At 45.8% G+C, this 24,770-nt stretch overlaps 1 protein-coding gene across 3 annotated transcripts; it reads left to right on the forward strand.

The window, feature by feature from the left end:
• Positions 1-255: 255 nt before the first annotated feature.
• On the forward strand, positions 256-24,317 carry LOC129705747 (dual specificity protein phosphatase 7). Of its 3 annotated transcripts, none has more exons than XM_055649521.1 (5): positions 256-535; positions 6,725-6,824; positions 11,912-11,995; positions 16,852-17,036; positions 19,615-24,315. In XM_055649521.1, exons 2-5 carry the CDS (start codon positions 6,737-6,739, stop codon positions 20,455-20,457), a joined length of 1,200 nt encoding a protein of 399 aa, XP_055505496.1. In that variant the 5' UTR covers positions 256-535; positions 6,725-6,736; the 3' UTR covers positions 20,458-24,315. The 3 variants fall into 3 exon arrangements, with proteins under 3 accessions (XP_055505496.1, XP_055505497.1, XP_055505498.1); XM_055649522.1 differs by lacking the exon at positions 256-535 and adding an exon at positions 555-764 and having other exon boundaries at positions 19,615-24,316; XM_055649523.1 differs by lacking the exons at positions 256-535; positions 6,725-6,824; positions 11,912-11,995 and adding an exon at positions 13,613-13,966 and having other exon boundaries at positions 19,615-24,317.
• Positions 24,318-24,770: the final 453 nt, after the last annotated feature.

Raw genomic sequence — 24,770 nt, forward strand, 5'->3', positions numbered from 1 at the left:
TAAAAAGGGTTCTGACTGTCAACCCTATGCATGCCTCACGTAATCTTATATACAGCACTTCTACCCGGTCTCCCCCACACTATAGATGGCAAGAATATAGAAGATTGGAAGAGTTGATACAAGGGTGGGATGTTCTCTCGGGAGTGCCTTTGAGTTTTCCCTGTGTGTGGGTGTAGAGAGAGAGAGAGAGAGAGGGGGGGGGGGTGGGGGTGAGTAGGCGTTTGAGGATTTCCCTTATTTGGCGACCCATTTGATGACTGGTTAGGGCAGCCCGCCCACCGAGAAGCTCCTAATTCGGGTGTCTGAGGATTTCGTCAGTTGCGTGCTGACATGACCCAACTGTATCCAGGGTGAAGCAGCCAATTGCTGCAACGCGGCATCCCAATTGTTCAACACGGGCTGATGATGTGTTGGGAGTTTCCAATCAGAGGGGGTCGATAGCAACCTCTCGGAAGGGAACAGACGGAAGAAACTGTGTGTCGTGATATTGGTGGATGGCTAATTATATTTGTACCGAATTTCACGTCTCTGTCAGGTGGGGAGAACTCTAAAGTCTGTTTACACCACGCTTCTCCGCTCAATGCATTTGTACCTGTTGTCAAATTAATTTTAACCCGCAGTGATTTTTTTTTTTTTAATTTATCTGTATGATATTTGTAAATGCTAGCTGCAAAATGCAAGGCAGGACGTTGCATTGTTTTTACATTTCCATTTGATGCCCTTTTATTGCCCCATCTTAAAATAATGCAATTTCAGATCGCAAGGTAAGATTTAAGAATAAGATAAAAATGCAATTTGTACTTGCTCGTCCCTTGCCTGGTTGTTGGCGTTGCGTGTTGCGTCTGTGAACAATCCGAGACCCGCTTTGATAATCGTTCTGCTTCCTTGCGAACGCGCGGTCGACCGGGCTGAGTGGCAGAGCTTGGAGGGACATCCAGAACATTACCGCTAACCACGGCCGCTGCAAATTGAATCATTTACGCGATGCTTTCTTTGCAGGGAATGTATGTTCAATACTGGGCATTCTTCAATGGGAATGGAAATGCACCTTTCTTATCTTGCTTTGCATAAAAAGTAATTCGTTATGTTTTAGAAGCGACCCAAGATTATCAGATGCATAGTGTATGGTTTGTGTTTTTAAAAAAAACATACATATAACGCTGGCCATTGTGGAGTGTTATTAAAGGGAAGGAAGGGGTATTTTAAAATATGCAATCTGTTCCCCGCGTCTATTTTTTTGGCTGACGTGCTTGAAACCCCGCATAAAGATGATGGGAGACACCAGGAACTGCAGATGCTTCATGATAAGGGGGCGACACATGCGGATTTGAGGCGTCGGTTACATAGTGTAAACGGCTGGTGGCAAGAGCCGAGGCAGCGGGCTCACCAGAGAACAAGGGCGGAGATGGTCAAACAAACGCATTGAAGCGCCTGCTCTCATTGTCAACAGAGCAAGGAGAGTGTGGGGAGAGAGAGAGAGAGAGAGATCAGCGTACCACGACTTGCTACGGCTCAGACAGAGCAGGCTGTTGTTGCAAAAAGAAATCCCGTCATTCAGGGTTTATTGCACATTGTCGAGTTTGCTTCCAGAGGCAACTAACTGCAAGACGCCAGCGATGCTTGGCGTTCAAATTCACATTCCGGTCACACACGATCGCCGATTGTCTGACCAGGAATTGGTCGGGTGTTCTCTGTAACCCCTAGTGACTGACCGCTGCTGCCAGATCCCACTGTTTTAATTGTGTATGTGCACAAAATACAATCACTGGCCCAGAGCCGACAAATGTTCGAGCTGTACCTCGATGTACTACAAGCTAACACGGACCAACATGCCCCATCCACACTAATCCCACCTGGCCCCACTTGGCCCATATCCCTCTCACGAAGGGTCTCAACTCAAAACATCACCCATTCCTTCTCTCCAGAGATGCTGCCTGTCTCCCTGAGTTACTCCTTTTGTGTCTATCTTCCATTTCCCTTTAAACCTTTCCTATCCATGTACCTGTCCAATTGTCTCTTAAATGTTATGATAGAACCTGCCTCAAGTACCTCCTCGGGCAGTTCGTTCTATGAACCTACCACCCTATTGTGTAAAAAAAAAAAAAGTTACACCAAAGTTCCTATTAAATCTTATCACCCCTTCACCTTAAACCTATATCCTCTTGTTCTCAATTCCCCTACTCTGGGCAAAAGGCTCCATGCATTTACCCCAATCTACTCCTCCTGTGGCCTTGTACATAGAAACATAGAAATTAGGTGCAGAAGTAGGCCATTCGGCCCTTTGAGCCTGCACCGCCATTCAATATGATCATGGCTGATCATCCAACTCAGTATCCCGTACCTGCCTTCTCTCCATACCCCCTGATCCCCTTAGCCACAAGGGCCACATCTAACTCCCTCTTAAATATAGCCAATGAACTGGCCTCAACTACCCTCTGCGGCAGATAGTTCCAGAGATTCACCACTCTCTGTGTGAAAAAAGATTTTCTCATCTCGGTTTTAAAGGATTTCCCCCTTATCCTTAAGCTGTGACCCCTTGTCCTGGACTTCCCCAACATCGGGAACAATCTTCCTGCATCTAGCCTGTCCAACCCCTTAAGAATTTTGTAAGTTTCTATAAGATCCTCTCTCAATCTCTTAAATTCTAGAGAGTATAAACCAAGTCTATCCAGTCTTTCTTCATAAGACAGTCCTGACATCCCAGGAATCAGTCTGGTGAACCTTCTCTGCACTCCCTCTATGGCAATAATGTCCTTCCTCAGATTTGGAGACCAAAACTGTACACAATACTCCAGGTGTGGTCTCACCAAGACCCTGTACAACTGCAGTAGAACCTCCCTGCTCCTATACTCAAATCCTTTGGCCAGACAAAAGTGAAATGAACCCATTCAAAAGGAGATCAAAGGATGTTTAAGGGTTATTATTATCACAGGCAGTGTTACTCCATGCATGAATGCAATTGTTCCGTTTTGGTACATTTGACAATATGGCTTGGGCTCTGGGCCAGTACTCGCTGGAGTTTAGAAGGATGAGGGAGATCTCTTTGAAAACTACTGAATAATGAAAGGCCTAGATAGGGTGGATGTGGAGAGGATGTTTCCAGTAGTGGGAGAGTCTAGGACCAGAGGACACTCACTGCCTCAGAATAAAAGGATGTGCCTCTAGAATGGAGATGCGGAGGAATTTCTTTAGCCGGAGGGTGGAGAGTCTGTGCAATTCATTGGCACAGACAGTAGTGGAGGCCAAGTCATTGGATATTTTAAAAGTGCAGGTTGAAAAGTTCCTGATTTGCAAAGCCATCAAAGGTTATGGAGAGAAGGCAAGAGAATGGGGTTGAGAGGGAAAAATAGATCAGCTATGATTGAAAGGTGGAGCAGACATCATGGGCTGAATGGCCTAATTCAGCTCCTATGTCTTATGATGTTATGAAAACACTCTTGTCACTCTCTTGACTCTTGTGTCCTGTTACAGTGGAAAGCTTCAGTTCACATGCTAACCAATCAAGTAGATAATACGATACATGAATCCAATGGAGCTAAACAGAAGTATAAAAGGTAGAGCGATGAAAAAGATGCCAGAGTGGTATCTATACTCTAATAGGTTTAGGGGGTTATGGGCAGGTGGGACTAGTGTAGATGGGGCATGTTGGCCGGCATGGGCAAATTGGGCCTGAACGGACTGTTTCCACACTGGATGATTCTATGGCCTCCAATATAATTGTAGCTCTTAGGGATAGCGGAGTAAAGGGATATGGGGAGAAGGCAGGAACAGGGTACTGATTGTGGCTGATCAACCATGAATACATTGAATGGCGGTGCTAGCTCGAAGGGCCGAACGGTTGAATGTTGAGGTGTTGTTTGAAGATAGTTCAGGCAATGGTGGGGTCCTTAAATGGAGTCATAGCCCCATCAGCCTAACTTGCCCATGCCGACCAAGTTTAGTTAATTATTGTCACGTGTACCATGGTACAGTGAAGAGCTTTTTTATTGCATGCTGTCCAGTCAGTAAAAAGACTATACATGATTACAATCAAGCCGTCCACAATGTACGGATACAAGATGAAGGGAATAACGTGTGGCGGAATGCTAGTGTTAGAATATAGATTTAAAAGAGTGGGGCAATTGTAATGAATGATAGCAGAACAACATGGGCACTGAACAAGAATATGCATTAGGACAGAGCTGCTACATAAATAATTACTCAAAAGCTTGAAACCATAACATAAAACAATTATAATTCTTGATCCAATCTCTGAAATTCCATTCTATACTTGAATGTATAATTTCAACAAATATAGTTTTTTAATTATAAGGTTTGGTACACAATGATGATGCTTGGTATTCAATATAATGATGTCGTTATTATTGTATCCAATTAAAAGAGGTGATTTTTTTTTCAGGTTGTGGTGGTGGTTGTTAGTATGAATATATATTTAAATCAGCAGATAGTTAACTCTTAAGACAGATACAAAGTGCTGGAGTAACTGGGCGGATCAGGCATTGTCTCTGGAGTACATGGATCGGTGATGTTTTGGGTCGCGTCCCTTCTTCAGATTTCAGACCCGGATCTTTGGTGCTGTGAGTCCGAAGAAGGATCCCGACCCGAAACGTCACCATCTTTTCTCCCCAGAGACGCTGCCTGACCCGCTGAGTTACTCCAGCAATTTGTGTCTATCTTCGGTACAAACCAGCAGCTGAAGTTCCTTTCTACACATTTTGTTCACGGTTCTTTGTTTCCACTGAAAATTGCATTACTTCTATCTTTAAAATGTGATGTGCATTTTCTTTTTAGTGAATCGGAAGTAAAATATTGGAGCAAATTAAACACCCACTATTTTGGGTTGAACATTGTGACAACTGTACGTAAATGGCTGGTTAGTCAGGCTACTGTTGTGGGCACAGATGTTGTGGACACAGATTGTGTAGCTGCTGGATTGTTGCTGAAGTGGCGTGTACTCGGTGTGTTCAACTTGCCTGCAGTCCCACTTGGATGCTGACAGCCCTCCACTTTCCTGGAAGTGTCTGTTGTAAATGTAATGGGGAGATGAAGGAGATTTTCGAATATTAAAGTTAATGGGTAGACTCAAGATATAATGACCAGGAGAAATCAGGCATTGCACCCAAGCCATATGGTTCATTGGTTCAAGTATTTAGAGATACAGCACGGCACCACACCCTTCGGCTCACCAAGTCCACGCCGACCATCGATCACCCGTTCTGTTCACACTAGTTCTGTTATCCAACTTTCGCATCCCCTCCCAAGTCACGAGGGGGGCAATTTACAGAGGCCGATTAACTACACATTGGAGGAAACCCAAATAGGCAGTGCTACCCAATTCAAGGATATCTCAACAATTATCATGTATTGTCCAGTGTTGTGCCAAATCTACGAAATATTCAGCTAATGTCTCAGCAACCAGCAGATGGAATTCTAGCTGGTACTTTGGGAGATTGATGTCTAGGTACTAACCCCAACATCGAAGGGTTCTAAAGGAGGCTCCCCTCAAAAAGTGCAGCCAGCATCATCAGAGACCCACACCACCCTGGCCAGGGGCTCATTACGCTCCTGCTATCGGGAAGCAGGTACAGGAGTCTGAAAGGTGTTATGTTCAGGAACATCATCTTCCCAACAGCCATCAGGCACTTGAACACGACAAACACTGACTAAACTATGAACTGTGGACTGTGTTTGGTTGCACCTTAGGGCAGCACAGTGGTGCAATGGTAGAGTTGCTGCCTCACAGTGTCAGAGACCCAGGTTTCATCCTGAATATGGGAGCTGTATGGAGTTTATACGTTCTCCCGTGACCGCGTGGGTTTTCTCCTGGTGCTCTGGTCTGCTCCCGCGTTCCAAAGACACGCAGGTTTGTAGGTTAATTGGCTTCCGTAAATTGTCCATAGTGTGTAGGATATAACCAGTGTACCAGCTGATCGCTGGTCGGCAAGGACTTGGTGGACTGAAGGGCATGTTTCCGTGCTGTATCTCTTAAAGAAAAATGGACTTTGGGATTTTTTGTAGTAGTATTGGAGGTTATTAATTGATTTAATTTTGTTTTGTGTATTATATGTTATCTATGAGTATTGTGTTTACAAACCTGGTATGTCATGGAAAGGAGGAACTTCATAGTTCTATTGGCTGTAACAGAATAAGTAATTTCTCATGCTTTAATGGGACATTAAAACTTACTGAATAGTGAAAGGCCTGGGATAGAATGGATATTGAGAGTATGTTTCCACCAGTGGGTGATTCTAGGACCTGAGGCCATAGCCTCAGAATAAAAGGATGTACCATTAGAAAGGAGATGAGTACGAGCTTCTTTGGTCAGAGGGTGGTGAATCTGTGGAATTCATTGCCACAGAGGGCTGTGGAGGCCAAGTCATTGTGTATTTTTAAGGTGGAGATTCTTGATTAGTACCGCTGTCAAGGGTTATGGGGAGAAGGCAGGAGAATGGGGTTGAGAGGGAATGATGGATCAGCCATGATTGAACGGAGTAGTCTTGATGGGCCGAATGGCCTAATTCAGCTCCTAGAACTTATGGACCTATGAACGTTGTTGACTCTTGATGTTTGGTCATCCAGATGTTTTTGTGCCATTATCAAAAGGTCATCATCGCGTAGGGTTTTCTGGGTGAGGAACAGAGAAGTTGAACTTGGGTAGTTCAGGCACATCTTTGCCACAGTTGTGAATCAATCGCTGACGTTTGTTCTCCTTGTGAACTTTCAGGAGGTCTAAAACATGGAACCAGTGGAGAAATGGAACAAAGACTTGCTCGTTCTCAAGCTTCTGAACAACAAGTTGAACTCAAAGGGAAATGGGACCAAAGGTAGGGATGTTTGGCACTATAACCATGAAAAGATTGTGTACTGTCAGGATAATCTTCATTTGAATTTAAAATATCTTAATATACAATATTTTGGATGAATTGTTTCAGGGTTCTATGCCAGAACCTCTGTCATTTGCGATAAGTATATAATTACTTGGATGCAAATGTAGATGGATTGGTTAGTAAGTTTGCAGATGGCACCAAGTTTTCTGCGGTCATGAAATGTGAAGAAGGCTTCAAAGTATACAGCGGGATATAGATCAATGGATGGGGAAGTGGCAGATGGAGTTTAGTCCAAGCAAATGGGAGGTGGGAGATTGAATACAAGGAGAAAATATACAATTAATGGCAAAACCTTTAGCAACATTGATGTACAGAGGGAGGTTGGGGTCCAAGTCGATAACCCCCTGAACCTGGCAGCACTGGTAGATAGAGTGATAACGAAAGCATGCAGTGGGCATTGAGTATAAGAGTCAGGAAGTCACGATGCTAATTTGTAGGGTTTTAATTTGGCTGCTTTTGGTGTATTATGTGCAGTTCTGGTCGCCCCATTACAGGAGGCTGTTGGAGAGGATGAAGAGGAGGTTTACCAGAATGATTCCTGGATTAGGGAATATAAACTACGGGGAGAGGTTAGAGCGACTTGGATCGTTTTCCCTGGAATGACAGAAGCTGAGAGGATACCTAAATGATATATAACATATGAGAGGCATAGTTAGGGTAGACAGTCAAAACCTTTTACCCAAATACTAAAATGAATATAAAATACTACAGGGCATTGCCTTAAGGTGAGAGGGACAAAGTTTAAAGGAGATGTGCAGGGCATGTTTGTTTACACAGAAGGTGGTTGGGGCCCAGAACTTGCTGCTGAAATTGATTGAAAGGTGGTGGTGGTGGAGGCAGATTTAATTGGAGATTTGAGAGCGTTTTGTACAGTTACATGTACAGGTACATGGAGGGATATGGATTATGAGTAGGCAGATACGAATTAGACTTAGTAGCATGTTCGGCATGGACATTGTGGGCCTGTTCCTGTGTTGTACTGAGCTATGATGTCAGACTGAGGAGGGGTCCCGACCCGAAACGTCACCCGTCCTTTTCTTCCAGAGATGCTGCCTGGCCCGCTGAGTTGCTCCAGCACTTTGTCTCTATCTTTGCTGTGCTGCTAATGAGACCAGCATAGCAGTTGTTACGTAACCCCATCAGGCTCCAAAGAATGGGTTACAGACTCAAACTGAGTCGGGTGCAGAGTGAAAGATTGGATTATGGTGCCTTTAGTGTAAAGTTAATGATGCATCTAATATTTTCATTGATTGAAAAATACAGTATAGAAATAGGCCCTTCGGCCCTTTGCATCCGCGCTGACCATTGATCAGGGGGCAGAATGCTAGAAAAGAGGGGGCTGCAGGACAAAGCCTGATGAGTGATAGGTGGATACAGGGGAGGGGAGTTTTGATGGATAGACAGAGGTGAAAGAGAGACAGAAGGGTCAGATAAGGAGAGAAGAGGAGTGAATTGAAATTGATTGAAAGATACAGCATGAAAACAGGCCCTTCAGCCCACCGAGTCCGTGCTGACCAACGATCACCCGTTCTCACCTGCTCTATGTGATCCCGCTTTCACATCCGCTCCCTACACACTAAGGGGAAATGTTACAGGGGGCCGATTAACCTACAAACCCGCACATCTTTGGGACGTGGGAGGAAGCAGAGCACCCGGAGGTAACGCATGCGGTCTCAGGGAGAACGTGCAAACTCCACACACAGACAGCACCCGAGGTCAGGATTGAGCCCGGGTCTCTGGCGCTGTGAGGCAGCAGCGCTACCCGCTGCGTCACTGTACTGCCGCCCGGATAGGCTTTTCCCCAATTTTTCTCTGCCATATTATATTCTAAAGAAAAGGCCAATTTTCCCCAAAACTTCCCCAGCCCCTTTGATGGAGGCCGGTTTGGTGTGGGACCAGCATGGGGGATGCGTGCGGTTAAAATATTGTGTTTCTCACAAAATGGAAGCATAGGGCACTCAATAAAGAACAGTGTTCCTCTTTCTAGCTTGTGAGGTAATAGCTGCATTTCACCTGCAGCACCCGCTGGCTACTAGTCATCATATGAACAAAAGATCCAACTCCAATTATGGTGCTTTCAATATTAAATTATTAGTACCTTTAATACTTCGACCCATCAACTCCATGCCGACCGTCAATCACCCATTCGCACTAGTTCTGTGTTATGCCACTTTCCCATCCACTCCCTACACCTCGGGGCAATTTACGCAATTGAATCTACAAACCGATGTGTCGTTAGTATATGGGAGAATTCCTAGCTCCCATCTCTTTTCCAGCTTTCTCCCCCCTTCTGCAATCAGTCTAAAGAAGGATCCAAAATGTCCCCTATCCATGTCCTCCAGAGACACTGCCTGCCCCACTGAGTTACTCCTGCACTTTTGCATTTTTTCCCCTTGTAAACCAGCATCTGCTGTGAGGTTCAAGTTTATTATTGTCATGTGTACCAAGCTACAGTGAAAAGCTTTGCTTTGCTTGTCCTTCAATCAAATAATACTATGCCTGAATACAATTAAGTCACACTCGCATACAATTGGTAGAGCACAGTGGAGAAACAGTGCAGAATATAGTTCTCAGCATTGCAGCGCATCAGTTCCAGAGACCGAGTCCAATGTCCTCAATGGGGTCGAGCTGAATGGGACAGTACCCTGGCTTATGGAAGAACTGTTCAGAAGGCTGATCACAGAGGGGAAGAAACAGTTCCTGACTCTGATGATGCGCACTTTCAAGCTTTTGTACCTCCTGCCAAATGTTAGCGGGGAGAAGAAGGAATAACCGGGTGGGCCAAGTCTTTGATTGTGTTGGCTGCTTTTCTGAGGCAACGTGAAGTGTAATGGGAATCAATGGTGGGAAGTCTGGTTTGTGTGATCAACTGGGCTACATCCACAACTCTCTGCAATTACTTATGGTCTTGGGCAGAGCTGTTCCCAAACCGAGCTTGATGCAACCCGGCAGTATAATGTCTATGGTGGGTACACAAAAATGCTGGAGAAACTCAGCGGGTGCAGCAGCATCTATAGAGCGAAGGAAATAGTCAACGTTTCGGGCCAAAACCCTTCTTCAGACTGCTCCAGACCTAAATAATTTCTATGGTGTATTTGTAGAAGTTTATGAATTATTGGAGACAGTCCAAATTTCCTCGGTCACCCAAAGCTAGTAGAGGGTTCCTTCTTGGCTGTTGGTTTGATGTGTCTGGTCCACGATAGTTCATTGGCAATATTAACACCAAGGAACTGGAAATCTCAACTATTTCTTCCTGGTTTCTCCATGTAGGAATGCGAAATGGGTGATGTTTTTGACCCCCATTGTGAAATGTATGAAGGTTTTGAGCCACAATTGGCTCCTTTTTAACCCAAATAATTGCAACTACAAACTGGACATCCCACAGATAGTAATGATGTCCCGAAGTATGTAATTTTGAGGGTCAGATTTTATACAGTTGGTTCAGGAGCAAAAAAGGGCTCACAGTTGCGTTTCATCATGTTGCCCCTTTCAGGACATCGCAAGCGCTTACTGTCAATTAGATACCTATGCAGCATAGTTACTGTTGATTTGTAGGAAAAGCCACACCATCTTAGCGAGACCCGGGTTCGATCCCGACAACGGCTGCTGTCTGTAGGGATTTTGTACGTTCTCCCCGTGACCACGTGTGTTTTCTCCGAGATCTTCGGTTTCCTCCCACACTCTAAAGACGTACAGGTAATATAGGTTAATTGGCTTGGTGTATGTGTAAATTGTCACTCGTGTGTGCAGGATAGTGTTAATGTGCGGGGATCGCTGGTCGGTGTTGACTCGGTGGGTCGAAGGACCTGTTTCCGCACTGTATCTATAAACTAAACTAAATCTTCACATGGCAAACTCACAGAGGAGTATGTTGATGATTAGAAATAACAGTTTTTAGAATATTGAGCAATGCTTTGACAGACATTAATGTAAATAGTGCTGGGAATTGCTGTTATCTTTGAATGATGGATGGCAATTTCATAATAATTGATCCATGCAGTGTAACGATACAGCAGCCATTCATTGACTGCTCACATTGTAATGATTACCCTTGTGTAGACTGCTCTTGCAGGAGGTATCTTTTATTTGTCTTCATCTCTGGCAGGTTGACAAAGTATCTTAGCATTATGTATATTAAAATAAAAACCTACCAGATTTCCACAATAAAAACAGAAAATGTTGAAAACATTGAGAAGATCGGACAGCATTTGTGGACACTGTTTACTTCATCTACACTTCACACTGCCTCAGAAAAGCAGCCAACATAATCAAAGGCTTGTCCCACCCCGGTCATTCCTTCGTCTCCCCACTCCTCTTGGGCAAAAGCTACACAACCCTTTATCTTACTGTACGTACAGAAAGCGAGCACCGCCAGCTTCCTCCCCTCTGTTATTGAGTTTGTACATTGTCCCTGTGAACGTGTACGTTTTCCCCGGGTGCTCCGATTTCCTCCCACACTCCAAAGACAGGCAGGTTTGTAGGTTAATTGGCTTCTGCAAAGATTGTAAATTGCCGCTGGTATGTAGGGTAGCACTAGTGTACGGGGATCGCCAGTCGGCGCCGTCTCGGTGAACCAAAGGGCCTGTTTCCGCACTGTATCTCTAAACGAAACTAAATGTACCTAGGTACAGTGAAATTCTTTGTGTGGGCATTCGATGCACAAAGTACGCAAAGAGTCGCCACAAGTCCACTGCCGTCGAAGTTACAAACTTATTCATTCCAGTTCGGATAGTCCCTCATTGCGTCTTGTGGTCTTGGCATCATGTTCAGCACGGACATTGTGGGCCAAAGGGCCTGTTCCTGTTCTCTACCATTCTACTTACTATGACTGAATTTAAAGTGAGAAATATAAATGATCACAAACTTGGTTAGACACAAAATGCTCGAGTAACTCAGCGGGAGAGACAGCATCTCTGGAGAGAAGGAATGGGTGACGTTTTGTGTCTATCTTTGGTTTAAACCAGCATCTGCAGTTCCTTTTTACACATCACAAACTTATTGACTTTTGTGCTTTTTTTCTACAGGAATGATAGCTAAGAACCTCCTACAAATATTGAAGATCCGTGACTGTTTACCGCTCTCCACTCCTCATTCAGATTGTGGTGCAGGTTTGTACTCTCTCCCGCATTGCTTTGGGAATCATTTGTTTTGGAGGGTGTCAGCTGTACCGAGATTATCGGGCAGATCTGTGTTACTTAACGCAAGATTGGCTGGAGTGTAGATATGGATGTACAGTATGTTACCCCAATCACAATGCTCCTGCTTTCATACAGGCCCTAGGTTTCACCTTCACTCTGCAGATGCTCCAAGGATGACCATCTATTGCCCAAAATACATCATGATCTTAACTTAATGTGACCCTTGTTATGTTGTCAAGAGTAACAGTCATATAGCGCAGCGAAGCAGGCCCTTCAGCCCAACTCATCCATGCCGACCAAAATGCCCCATCTACCCAAGTCCCACCTGCTTGTGTTTGACCTATATCCCTTTAAACCTTTATTCTATCCCTGCCTCTGTCTTTTTCTGTGTCCGTGTCTGTGTGTGTCTCTCTGTCTCTCTTTCTCCATCTGTATATGTGTGCGTGTGTCTATTACTCTCTGTCTGTCCATGTGTGTCTGTCCATGTGTGTCTGTCCATGTGTGTCTGTCCATGTGTGTCTGTCCATGTGTGTCTGTCCATGTGTGTCTGTCCATGTGTGTCTGTCCATGTGTGTCTGTCCATGTGTGTCTGTCCATGTGTGTCTGTGTGTCTGTCCATGTGTGTCTGTCCATGTGTGTCTGTCCATGTGTGTCTGTCTCTCTGTCTCTCTGTCTCTCTGTCTCTCTGTCTCTCTGTCTCTCTGTCTCTCTGTCTCTCTGTCTCTCTGTCTCTCTGTCTCTCTGTCTCTCTGTCTCTCTGTCTCTCTCTCTCTGTCTCTCTCTGTCTCTGTCTCTCTCTCTCTCTCTCTGTCTCTCTCTCTCTCTCTCTCTCTGTCTCTCTCTCTCTCTCTCTCTCTCTCTCTCTCCCTCTCTCTCTCTCTCTCTCTCTCTCTCTCTCTCTCTCTCTCTCTCTCTCTCTCTCTCTCTCTCTCTCTCTCTCTCTCTCTCTCTCTCTCTCTCTCTCTCTCTCTCTCTCTCTCTCTCTCTCTCTCTCTCTCTCTCTCTCTCTCTCTCTCTCTCTCTCTCTCTCTCTCTCTCTCTCTCTCTCTCTCTCTCTCTCTCTCTCTCTCTCTCTCTCTCTCTCTCTCTCTCTCTCTCTCTCTCTCTCTCTCTCTCTCTCTCTCTCTCTCTCTCTCTCTCTCTCTCTCTCTCTCTCTCTCTCTCTCTCTCTCTCTGTCTCTCTCTCTCTCTCTCTCTGTCTCTCTCTCTGTCTCTCTCTCTCTCTCTCTCTCTCTCTCTCTCTCTCCTCCATCTCTCTCTCTCTCTCCATCTCCCCCTCCCATGTTTCTCCCTATCACTGACTGCTTCCCATTCCTCTTCCATTGACATCTGCAATTCCCTGGCATGTCTCTCCCTCCTCCTCCCACCCATTCATCCCACATTTTGCCACGGAGAGTGCGTGCTTCACTCCCTCCCACTCAGCTTGCACCCTCTGTGAATCTCTTCAACGCCTGGCTTTGCTTGCAATAACAAACGCTTTTAATTGCAAAAAGCAAATGGGAACCTGAGCAATATGTTTGCTAGATTCGGAGGTTCGGCCAATCTAGTGTCGGGCTGGAGAAGGCCACTGTTTACCCTGGTGACGGACATAAAAAGACAAGATCACCAGAGTAAGCGGCCACATTTCAGGCTGATCACTTTGGTGCTTTTGTCTCGAGACACACACGCACACACACACACGCACTACTCTTTGTGTTAATGTTTAGCCAGTAACTTTGTTATCGTGCTAAGCACGTGGTACATGCTTTGTAAAGTAAAAGGAACTACCCCGAGTCACCGTTCTCATAGGGTTTGTAGCAGTGGGTTTGAATTGACCATAGTTTTATTACCAAGAATGAAGATATGTATATTATTCACAAGACCTGGGGTTGGACAAAAGATTCCACAAGCAAAAACGACAGTGGCTGTTGCCATAGGAAGCCAGTTGATTACTATCCGTTGGTAAGAACAAGATTTTTTGTATATTTTGTGGAGAATCCCCCTCCCTACCTTCACACCTAAGACTCTAAAAAAGATGGCTCACTGTCTGATTGACAACCTTCCCTAGAATCTCTTGAATTTTATTTCTACATCAGCCTGAAGTCTTTCTTGCAACAGTGGCGCAGCGGGTAGAACTGCTGTCTAACCGCGCAGGAGACTCGGGTCCGATCCTGACCTCGGGCGGTATCTGTGTGTGGAGTTTGCACGTTCTCCCTGCGACCACGTGGGTTTCCTCCGGGTGCTCCAGGTTTCCTCCCACATCTCAAAGATGTGCGGGTTTGTTGGTTAACTAGCCTCTGAAAATTACCCATAGTGTGTAGGAACTGGGTGAGAAAGTGAGATAACATAGAACGATGGTCAGTGGTGATCAATGGTCGATGGGCCGAAGGGCCTGTTTCCATGCTGTATCTTTCAATTAATTTTAATTCACCCATCTCTATATCTGACATCCTTAGGTCTCTTTTTCATCTCTAGCCTTTGTCTACCCATCTGCCTTTCAAAACCCCTCTGCCCTATATCCACCTATCACTTATCAGTCTTGGTCCTGCCCCCACCTCTCTTTTCCAGCTTCCCCACTCCTGCCCCCACCCCCGGACTGAACAAGGGTCCCGATGTGAAACGTTGCCTGTCCACTCCCTCCACAGATGCTGCCTGACCCGCCGAGTTCCAGCAGCACTTTGTGTTTTAACACAGAGATTTACAGATTCCTGATTAGTAAGCGTGTGGGGGGTTGTGGGGAGAAGGCAGGAGATTGGGGTTGAGAGGAAAAGAGCGATCAGCCACCATTGAATTGCGGAGTAGACTTGATGGGTCGAATGGTCGAATTCTGCTCCGAGAACTTATGAACTTACTCAAGATTCCAGCTTCTGCATTTCCATCTGTCTACAACGCCTCCTTTCCTTCTGAAATGTAAATGCATTTGAGCATATTTTGCTCGTAGTGTGCTTTCTAAATATTGTGGCAGAAATATCAGGTTTGCTTCTCTGAAGTGGCTCGTATGATTGAGGCTGGGAATAGACACACTGCAGCAGCCTGCCCTCTCCTGGAAAGTGGGCACAAGAGGCATTAGCCTGGAGCACTTGGTGAAAATTAAATTTCTGCACGGATGTTGACCTGGTGACTAGTTCGTGCTCAACTCCATTATTGATTCTTCAATAAAGAACAAAAGCCCACAGACACGGTGCGGTTATTTTTATCAGTCAAGGCTCGGGTCCTAATCTGAAATGAGATTGCAATGGGACGCCTCCAGGTGTGACAGGCAAAGATAGAAGGAGAAGTACAGGACATGGGGAGTGTTGGGGGCCTGGAGCCTCAGGAAGTGAACTGCTGATACTGGTTCACTAAAATATTCCTGCATTCCATCCGCTCCCTTCCTCTCTCTCTCCCCCTCCCCCATCCTAGTTATCCTATGAGTTCCACTGTTCGTATCTTTGTATCCCTCTTGCTATCACAACAATGGGCCATTCTAGGTCATCTGTTGTCAGACCTGATTTGTCCTGGCCTTTTGTTCCCCCCCCCCCCCCCCCCCCCCCCCCCCCCCCCCCCCCCCTTCAGTCTGAAGAAGGGTTCCAACCCGAAACATTACCTACTCCTTTCCTCCAGAGATGCCGCCTGACCTGCTGAGTCGCTCCAGTGTCTATCTTGGATATGATAGTGAGTTTAAGAGGCTTTTTGGCGGGAGGGGAATGGAAGGATATGATTCACGTGGAGACAGAGGAGATTAGTTTAATTTGGCTTCATGTTTGGCACAATGACTTTAGTTTAGTTTAGAGATGCTGTGTGGAAACAGGCCCTTCGGCTCACAGAGTCCGCGCCAACCAGCGATCACCCCGTACACGAGTTCTATCCTACAAAATAGGGCCAATTTACAGAAGCCAATTAACTTAAACCCGCATGTCTTCTGAACGTGGGAGGAACTAGAGCACCTGGAAAAAACCCACATGGTCGGGAGGAGAACGTACAAACTCCATAAAGACAGCACCTGTGGTCATGATCTAACCCGGGTCTCTAGCGCTGTAAGGCAGCAACTCTACCGCTGTGTCACCGTGCCATAATTTCCCACACGAGCCACTTGATCTCTGCTTGCCTTCAGTCGTTATGAGCTACACATTTATGGGACGTAAATGTTATTCCCATTAACGTTTATCTGTGCACTGTGGACGGTTTGATTGTATTCATGTATATATAGACTGGATAGCACGCAAACAAAAACTTTTCACTGTACCTCGGTACATGTGACAATAAGAAAAACTAGAACTAAACTATCTACTTTGTTAGAGGATGGACACAAAATGCTGGAGTCGGGGCCTGTCCCACGTGGGTGTCATTTGTGCGTCACGCAGGTGACGCGCGAAGATTTTGTGAATCCCAAAATCCCGTGGCGGTGCGCGGAACCGTGCGTCACTGCCTACATCACCACGCACCATGCGCACGTAATGCACGCCATGCACGCATCACATGCGCGTCACAACACGTAAATGATGTCGCGTAAATGACGCGCAAATTACGCCCACGTGGGACTGGCCCTTAACTCTGCGGGACAGGCTGCATCTCTGGAGAGAAGGAATGGGTGACGTTTCGGGTTGAGAGGAGTATTGTGTGCAATTTGCGTTGCCCTATTATAGGAAGGGTATTGAGGTTTTGGGGACCCGAATCGTCATCCATTCCTTCTCTCCAGACATGATACCTGCACCCGCTGAGTTTCTCCAGCTTTTTTTGTGTACCTATGATACATGTCCCGCTGAGCTACTGTAGCATGTTGCAGGATTTTGTGTCTTATCATCGGTGAAAACCAGCTTCTGCAGTTGCTTCCGACATGTTTCGCAATTTTCTCTTTTATTCCACAGGTTCATGCCCAGATTTGGGAATGAGTAGAAGCGAGAGACCAGGTTACAAACACATAACCATGACCTCCACCCCCAAGCTCCCGGTCCGGTCACACCGACCCCTCTGTCTATCGGTCTCCTCGGACGGAAACGGGCGATACGCAGCTTTGGAATCTCAGGATTTTAAAAGCAGCCTGAAATCCCAGGTAAACGCAGTGATGTTGTGCATGGGATATTGGTATCATTATGGGATATGTTATGCATGGAATATCGTTCACTCCGGGTACAGCCGGGTATTCATTGTAAAGAAACATGGCCACGTGTGGTTGGGTTGAGGAGTTGGCTAAGAAATGCAGTGGAAACTCTGAAGAGGATTAGATACTGTATTTGACCACATAGATCGGGGATCAAGACAATAACCGCTTGTAAATAAAGTTCTACAGAAATCCGTGGCCTGGAATGAAGAGGAAGAAGGAATTAAGATGCTCCAGCACTTTGTCTTTTTTTTTGAAAGCCAGCAGCTGCAATTTCTGTGTCTCCAAACAATTGAAAGAACCTGAAGAAGGGTCCCAGGGTCTCTCTCTTGGGTATCGAAGTGAATCGGACAGTACCCTAGCTTAAAAGGGAGGGAGAGAGAAAACGGGGAATTACAGACCAGTTAGTCTAACATCGATAGTGGGGAAACTGCTCGAATCAGTTATTAAAGATGGGATAGCAGCACATTTGGAAAGTGGTGAAATCATTGGACAAAGTCAGCATGGATTTATGAAAGGTAAATCATGTCTGACGAATCTTATAGAATTTTTCGAGGATGTAACTAGTAGAGTGGATAAGGGAGAACCAGTAGATGTGTTATATCTGGACTTCCAGAAGGCTTTCGACAAGGTCCCACATAAGAGATTACTATACAAACTTAAAGCACATGGTATTGGGGGTTCAGTAATGATGTGGATAGAGAACTGGCTGGCAGACAGGAAGCAAAGAGTAGGAGTAAACGGGTCCTTTTCACAATGGCAGGCAGTGACTAGTGGGGTACCGCAAGGCTCAGTACTGGGACCCCAGCTATTTACGATATATATTAATGTTTTGGACGAGGGAATTGAATGCAACATCTCCAAGTTTGCGGATGACACGAAGCTGGGGGGCAGTGTTAGCTGTGAGGAAGATGCTAGGAGGCTGCAAGGTGACTTGGATAGGCTGGGTGAGTGGGCAAATGCATGGCAGATGCAGTATAATGTGGATAAATGTGAGGTTATCCACTTTGGTGGCAAAAACAGGAAAGTAGATTATTATCTGAATGGTGGCCGATTAGGAAAGGGGAAGATGCAACGAGACCTGGGTGTCATGGTACATCAGTCATCAAAAGTAGGCATGCAGGTGCAGCAGGCAGTGAATAAGGCGAATGGTATGTTAGCATTCATAGCAAAAGGATTTGAGTATAGGAGCAGGGAGGTTCTACTGCAGTTGTACAGGGTCTTGGTGAGACCACACCTGGAGTATTGCGTACTGTTTTGGTCTCCTAATCTGAGGAAAGACATTCTTGCCATAGAGGGAGTACAGAGAAGGTTCACCAGACTGATTCCTGGGATGTCAGGACTTTCATATGAAGAAAGACTGGATAGAGTCGGTTTGTATTCGCTAGAATTTAGAAGATTGAGGGGGGATCTTATATAAACTTACAAAATTCTTAAGCGGTTGGACAGGCTAGATGCAGGAAGATTGTTCCCGATGTTGGGGAAGTCCAGAACAAGGGGTCACAGTTTAAGGATAAGGGGGAAATCTTTTAGGACCGAGATGAGGAAAACCTTTTTCACACAGAGAGTGGTGAATCTCTGGAATTCTCTCCTGCAGAAGGTAGTTGAGGCCAGTTCATTGGCTATATTTAAAAGGGAGTTAGATGTGGCCCTTGTGGCTAAAGGGATCAGGGGGTATGGAGAGAAGGCAGGTACAGGATACTGAGTTGGATGGTCAGCCATGATCATATTGAATGGCGGTGCAGGCTCAAAGGGCCGAATGGCCTACTCCTGCACCTATTTTCTATGTTTCTATGTTAAGGAAGGACTGTTCAGAAGCCTGATAACAGAGGGAAGAAACTGTTCCTGAGCATGGTGGTGCTCGCTTTCAAGCTTCTGTATCTTCTGACCAATGGGAGTGGGGAGAAGAAGGAATGGCCGGGGTGGGACAAGTCCTTGATTTAGTTGGCTGCTTTTCCCAGGCAGCGTGAAATGTAGATGGATTCGATGGTGGTGAATCTGGTCTGTGTGATGGACTGGGCTACATCTACAAGTCTCTGCAATTTCTTGTGGCCTTGGGCAGAGCTTTTCCCAAACCAAACTGCGATGCTTACCATGGTTTAGTTCAGAGATACAGCATGGAAACAGGCCCTTCGGCCCATTGGGTCCACTATGTTACCCCTCTTTTACATCCACTCCCTACGCTCCAGGGGCAATCTTACAGAGGCCAATTAACTTACAAACCTGCACATCTGTGGAATGTGGGAGGAATCCAGAGCACCCGGAGAAAACCCACGTGGTCAAAGGGAGAACATGCAAACTTCACACATACACAGCACCCACGGTCAAGATTGAACCCAGGTGTCTGGCGCTGAGAGGCAACGATTCTACCTGATACGTCACTGTGCCACCCTTAAAGTATCAGAACTCGGTTTACAAAAACTATCCAATTCTTAAATAACTTACTTCCAATGCATTATTTTATTTTAGTGTAATTATATTTTCTCATGATATTTTCCCTTACACTTTTGCCATCCTTTTTTTGTTTCAGATGGACAAGGCTACTGGAGCCTCTAGCAGCACGGGATCTTTGGAGAGAGCTTCGCTCTTTTGTGCTTCTGGGTCAACCTCAACGACATCAAATTTAACGGGTTCCAACGAAGCCCTGGCCAAGACCAAGTCTTCCAGCAGATTCTCTCGGTTCTCAGCGCCTTGGAACAGCAGCTCGGAGTCTGACTCCAACCCGCCCTCGAGGACCGGCTCCAAGAGACTCAAGAACCACAGCCGCAAGACGGCGAACAAAACGGACAGTCCAAAGGACAGCAAGCGCGGCATCCCCGAGCAGCTACAGTACTCTGAGCCCGTCATCGCCAAGGTGACGGAGTACATTTACGTGGGGAATGTGAACGCCGCCTACAGTGGACGCGTCCTGTGCAGAAACAACATCGATAGCATCATCGACATGAGCAACCTACCCGAGGAGTCCAACATGTCCCTCATCCCATGCACCTGCACAAAGAACGTAAAGCACAGCTGGTCTCGACTCAAGGTCAACATCAGAGACTTCTCCAACGATGACGTGTTCCCTCTGAAGGAACATTGCTTCGAGGACATTAACGGCTGCATCAGCGCATCAGCAGAGAAACAGAAGCGAGTCCTGGTTCACTGCCGGGATGGGTACTCCTTGGCGCCGACTTGTATCATACAGTTCCTCATGTTGAAACAAAACATGCATCTCTTGACAGCGTACGAATTTGTGAGATCCAAGTATCCTCTCAACATCAAGGAACACCATCAGAATCTCTTGGTGACGCTGGAAAAGTCTCTCAGACCAGGCAAAACGGACCCCGAGTGTTTTAAACAAGCTCTGTCTCGAAAGATAGCTTGGACTTAATCCCAAATGCTTGTATCTTCACAGCCTGGTCCAAATAAATGCCTTAAAGTTTCCCCTCACAGAGTCAATTAATCAAAAGTTAGAAACTGGAAACAATTGCCTGCAACTTTGCTTGGCTTGAATATTTTGTTTCGGGTACAAAACTTGGACATATGTGTCCCTTCCTGGGGCATTTACATACACTTTTATAAATTGTCCCTTCGTTTCTTTCTGCATTGAATTGTTCCCTTAATTTATTTGTTTAATTTTCCAAATGGAATAAATAAAAGAGTGATGAATTATTGGATTGAACACATTTTGATGCAATGAATGATTATTCCGAGCCCCACTGACAAGTTTGTCTATCATAAAAACAATGACGATAGTTTAGTTTAGTTTATTGTTGTCACGTGCACCGAGATACAGTGAAAAGATTTTTTTGCTGGGTGCTATTCAGTCAGCAGAAAGACTACATTATTACAATCAAGCTGTCCAAAGTATACAGATACAGCGTGGAAATAGGCCCTTTGGCCCACCGTGTCCGCGATGACCAGCGATCCCCGTACATTACACACACTAGTGTGAAAAAATAACATTTGTACCAAGCCAATTAACCTACAAACCTGTACGTCTTTGGAGTGTGGAGGAAACCAAAGAACTCGGAGAAAACCCACGCAGATCATGGGGAGAACGTACAAACTTCGTACACGCAACACCCGTAGTCAGGATTGAACCCGAGTCTCTGGTTACGTAAGGCAGCAACTCGACCGCTGCGCCAATGTGTTAGATAAAGTTCAGTAAAGTCCAATTCAAGATAGTCTGAGGGTCTCCAATGAGGTAGATTGTAGCTCAGGACCACTCTCTGGTTAGTGATAGGATGGTTCAGTTGCCTGATAATAGCTGGGAAGAAACTCTGTGAATCTGGTGGTTTGTGTTTTGTGACCAGGTGTGGCCTCGAGGATTGGTGCTGGTCCCATTACTGTTTGTGGTTTATATCACCAATTTGGATGAGAATGTAGATGGCATGATTAGTGAGTTTGCGGATGACATGGAAGTGGATGGTATCGCAGATAGCGAATATGGTTACCAAAAATTACAGCAGGATCTTGATCAGTTGGGGAGAAGGCAGGCACGGGTTATTGATTGGGGACGATCAGCCATGATCACAATGAATAGCGGTGCAGGCTCGAAGGGCCGAATGGTCTCCTCCTGCACCTATTTTCTATGTTTCTAGTTACGCAAATGGAATGAGCTACCACGGGTGGTGGTGGAGACAGCTACAATAGTGGTGTTGAAGACGATTTGGGATAGGCACATGGTTATGCAGGGAATGGATGGATATTGAACAAGTACAGGCAGGTAAGAGTTGATCTTGGCATCATGTTCATCGCAGACATTGTGGATCGAAGGACCTGATCCTGTCTATGCCAAACATGATGCCAAGATAATCTCATCTGTTTATGCGTGATCCACATCCCTCCATTCCATGTGTCTATCTACAATCTTCTTAAACGCCATTACTATCTATCTGCCTCCACCTCCACCTCCATCCCTGATGTCGTCTGGCCCAATGGAGGAAGTATATTTTGCTCATATAGCTCAGAGGAGCATAAGTGGAAAGGGCTGTCATTACTGGTGAACCTAACAATACTATTGGCACAGCGCCAGAGATCCAGGGTTGATCCTGACTACAGGTGCTGTCTGTATAGAGTTTGTATGTTCTCCCTGTAACCGTGTGTGTATTCACTGGTTTTCTCCCACAACTCCAAAGAGGTACAGGTGTGTAGGCTTAAGGGCTTCTGTAAATTGTTTATATTGTGTAGGACTGAACTAGTGTAGGAGGAGATTGCAGGTCAGCGTGGACTTGGTGTGCTGAAGGGTCTGTTTCCACGTTCTATCTCTAAAAACAAAAGTCACAACTCACCAATTTTAGTGCAGTTCTGGTCATCCTAAATCAGGAAGGATAAGGAGACTATGGAGAGGGTTGGGAGGAGGTTTACCAGAATGATGCCTGGATTAGAAGGTACTAGCTACAGGGGAAAAGCTGGTCTGACTTGGATTGAAGATCAGACTTCTGATAGCATATAAAATTATGAGAAACATAGATATTCAACACCAAATGGCATAGCTTTAATGTGAGAGGAGCAAAGTTTAGAGGAGATGTGCGCGGCAAGTTTATTACACAGTGTAGTAGGTGCCTGGAATGAGCTGCCAGAGGTGGTGGTGGAGGCAAGTACAATACAGTAGAGGTGTTTAGGAGGCGTTTAGATAGGTGTGGATATTCAGGGAATGGAGGGATATGGATCATGTGCAGACAGCTATGAGTCGGGCATCAGGATTGGCATGGACATTGTAGGCCGCAGGACCTCTTCCTGTGCTCTATTGTTCGATGTGTAGGAAGGAACTGCAGATGCTGGTTTACACTGAGGATAGATACAAAATGCTGGAGTAACTCAGCGGGACTGGCAGCATCTCTGGAGAGACAGAATGGGTGACGTTTCGGGTTGAGACCCTTGTTCAGACTGTTGTTCTAAGTTCTAATTTTGTTGTTGTTTCTCCTGGGTAGTGGGCGCTGCTCAATGGCAGCCTCTAGTGGTGATTACTGGTTACAACGGTCCACGTATTTTTCTTTGTTCCAATCCAGGAACAGGAGAAGCTTGTAGGCTTTCTTGAGTGTTTCGGTGAGTATATCGGCTCCTCTTGGCCCCACTGAATGAAACGCCCCATGGAGCAATAACTTCCAACAACCAGGAGGCACGGTGGCACAGTGGTAGAGCTAATGCTTTGCAGTGCCAAAGACCTGGGTTCGATCCTGACTATGGGTACTTGCGTATAGGGACTTTATACGTTCCACCTTTGATCTGCATGAATTTTCTCGGAGATCTTCGGTTTCCTCCCCCACTCCACAGATGTACAGGTTTGTAGGTTAATTGGCTTGGTATAAATATATAAATTGTCCCTACTGTGTGTAGAGTAGTGTTAAAGTGCGGGGATCGCTGGGCGGTGCGGATTCGCTGGTCTGAAGGGCCTGTTTCCTCGCTGTATCTCTGAACTAAACTTTTCACCACCAGATTCCCATCCCCTGGTATTCTTAATTAGCCCAAATATCTAATCCTCTAAGGACCAGAAGCACAGGGAACCGCAGATGTTGGAGTCAAGCAAAACACAAAGTGCTGGAGGAACTCAGCGGGTCAGGCAGCATCTGCCGAATGAATGGATAAACAATGTTTAAGGTTGGACGTCTGAAGGCTGACGAGTTTCACCCTGGTCACTCCCTCTCCCCTCTCCCACCAGGCAAGAGGTACAGAAGTGTGAAAACGCACACCTCCAGATTCAGAGACAGTTTCTTCCCAGCTGTTATCAGGCAACTGAACCATCCTCTCACCAACTAGAGAGCAGTCCTGACCTACTATCTACCACATTGGAAGCCCTCGGGCTATCTTTAATCGGACCTAATTGGACTTTATCTTGCACTAAACATTATTCTTTTTATCCTGTATCTACACTGTGGACGGCTCAATTGTAATCATGTATAGTCTTTCCGCTAACTGGTTAGCATGCAACAAAAAGCTTTTCACTGTACCTTGGTACACATGACAATAAACGATATTAAACTAAGAAGGGTCCATACTGAAATGTTGCCTATCCAACACGCTCCCCAGATGCTGCCTGACCGTGGAATTCCCCAGTTGGCCAGTGTGGGCCGATTAAAATCAAGAGCTATTATGCTTGCTGGTTTCTACAGCTCTTGCCTCTTTTGTAAGCTCCCAACCCCACTCCAGACCCCTTCACACTTGGTGTAAATGTTCTTGCAACAAGAACTAGGACATGCAAATGCTGATTTGCTGAGAAAAGACACAAAGTGCTGGAGTAACTCAGCAGGCCAGGCAGAACCTCCGGAGAACATGGATAGGTGGCATTTCAAATCGGGACCCTTCACTGATTCAATTAGAAGAAGGTCCCGACATGAAAAGTCACCTACCCATGTTCTCCAGAGGTGCTGCCTGACCCGCTGAAGAACCAGGATGGCAGATGTGTTGGATTTACCAGAATGATGCGTGGATTTTCTCTGGAACGTAGAGGTTGAGGGGAAACTTGAAAGGAATATATAACATTATGAAAGGCACACCTTCTTAGATAAAGGGGGTAAATAAATGCTTTTCCCATGGTGGAAATATCAATGACTAGGGGGCATAACATTGTGACTGGGCCAAAGTTTAAAGGAGATGTGCAGGCCATGTGTTTTTACACAGAGTGGTGAGTACCTGGAATGGGAGGCTGGGGCGGGGGTCGGGATGGTGGAGGCAGATGCAACAGGCTCATGGATTCGCAGG

This window comes from Leucoraja erinacea, chromosome 18 (assembly GCF_028641065.1).
Source record: "Leucoraja erinacea ecotype New England chromosome 18, Leri_hhj_1, whole genome shotgun sequence".
NCBI classification, from domain to species: domain Eukaryota; kingdom Metazoa; phylum Chordata; class Chondrichthyes; order Rajiformes; family Rajidae; genus Leucoraja; species Leucoraja erinaceus.

Bases quoted from the DNA above. Each gene is read 5' to 3' on its own strand.
- LOC129705747 (XM_055649521.1), top strand. From the start codon at position 6,737: ATGGAACCAGTGGAGAAATGGAACAAAGACTTGCTCGTTCTCAAGCTT. The intron at 11,996-16,851 runs GTTTGTACTCTC...TTTATTCCACAG, and splicing joins TCATTCAGATTGTGGTGCAG to GTTCATGCCCAGATTTGGGA. The intron at 17,037-19,614 runs GTAAACGCAGTG...TTTTTGTTTCAG, and splicing joins AAAGCAGCCTGAAATCCCAG to ATGGACAAGGCTACTGGAGC.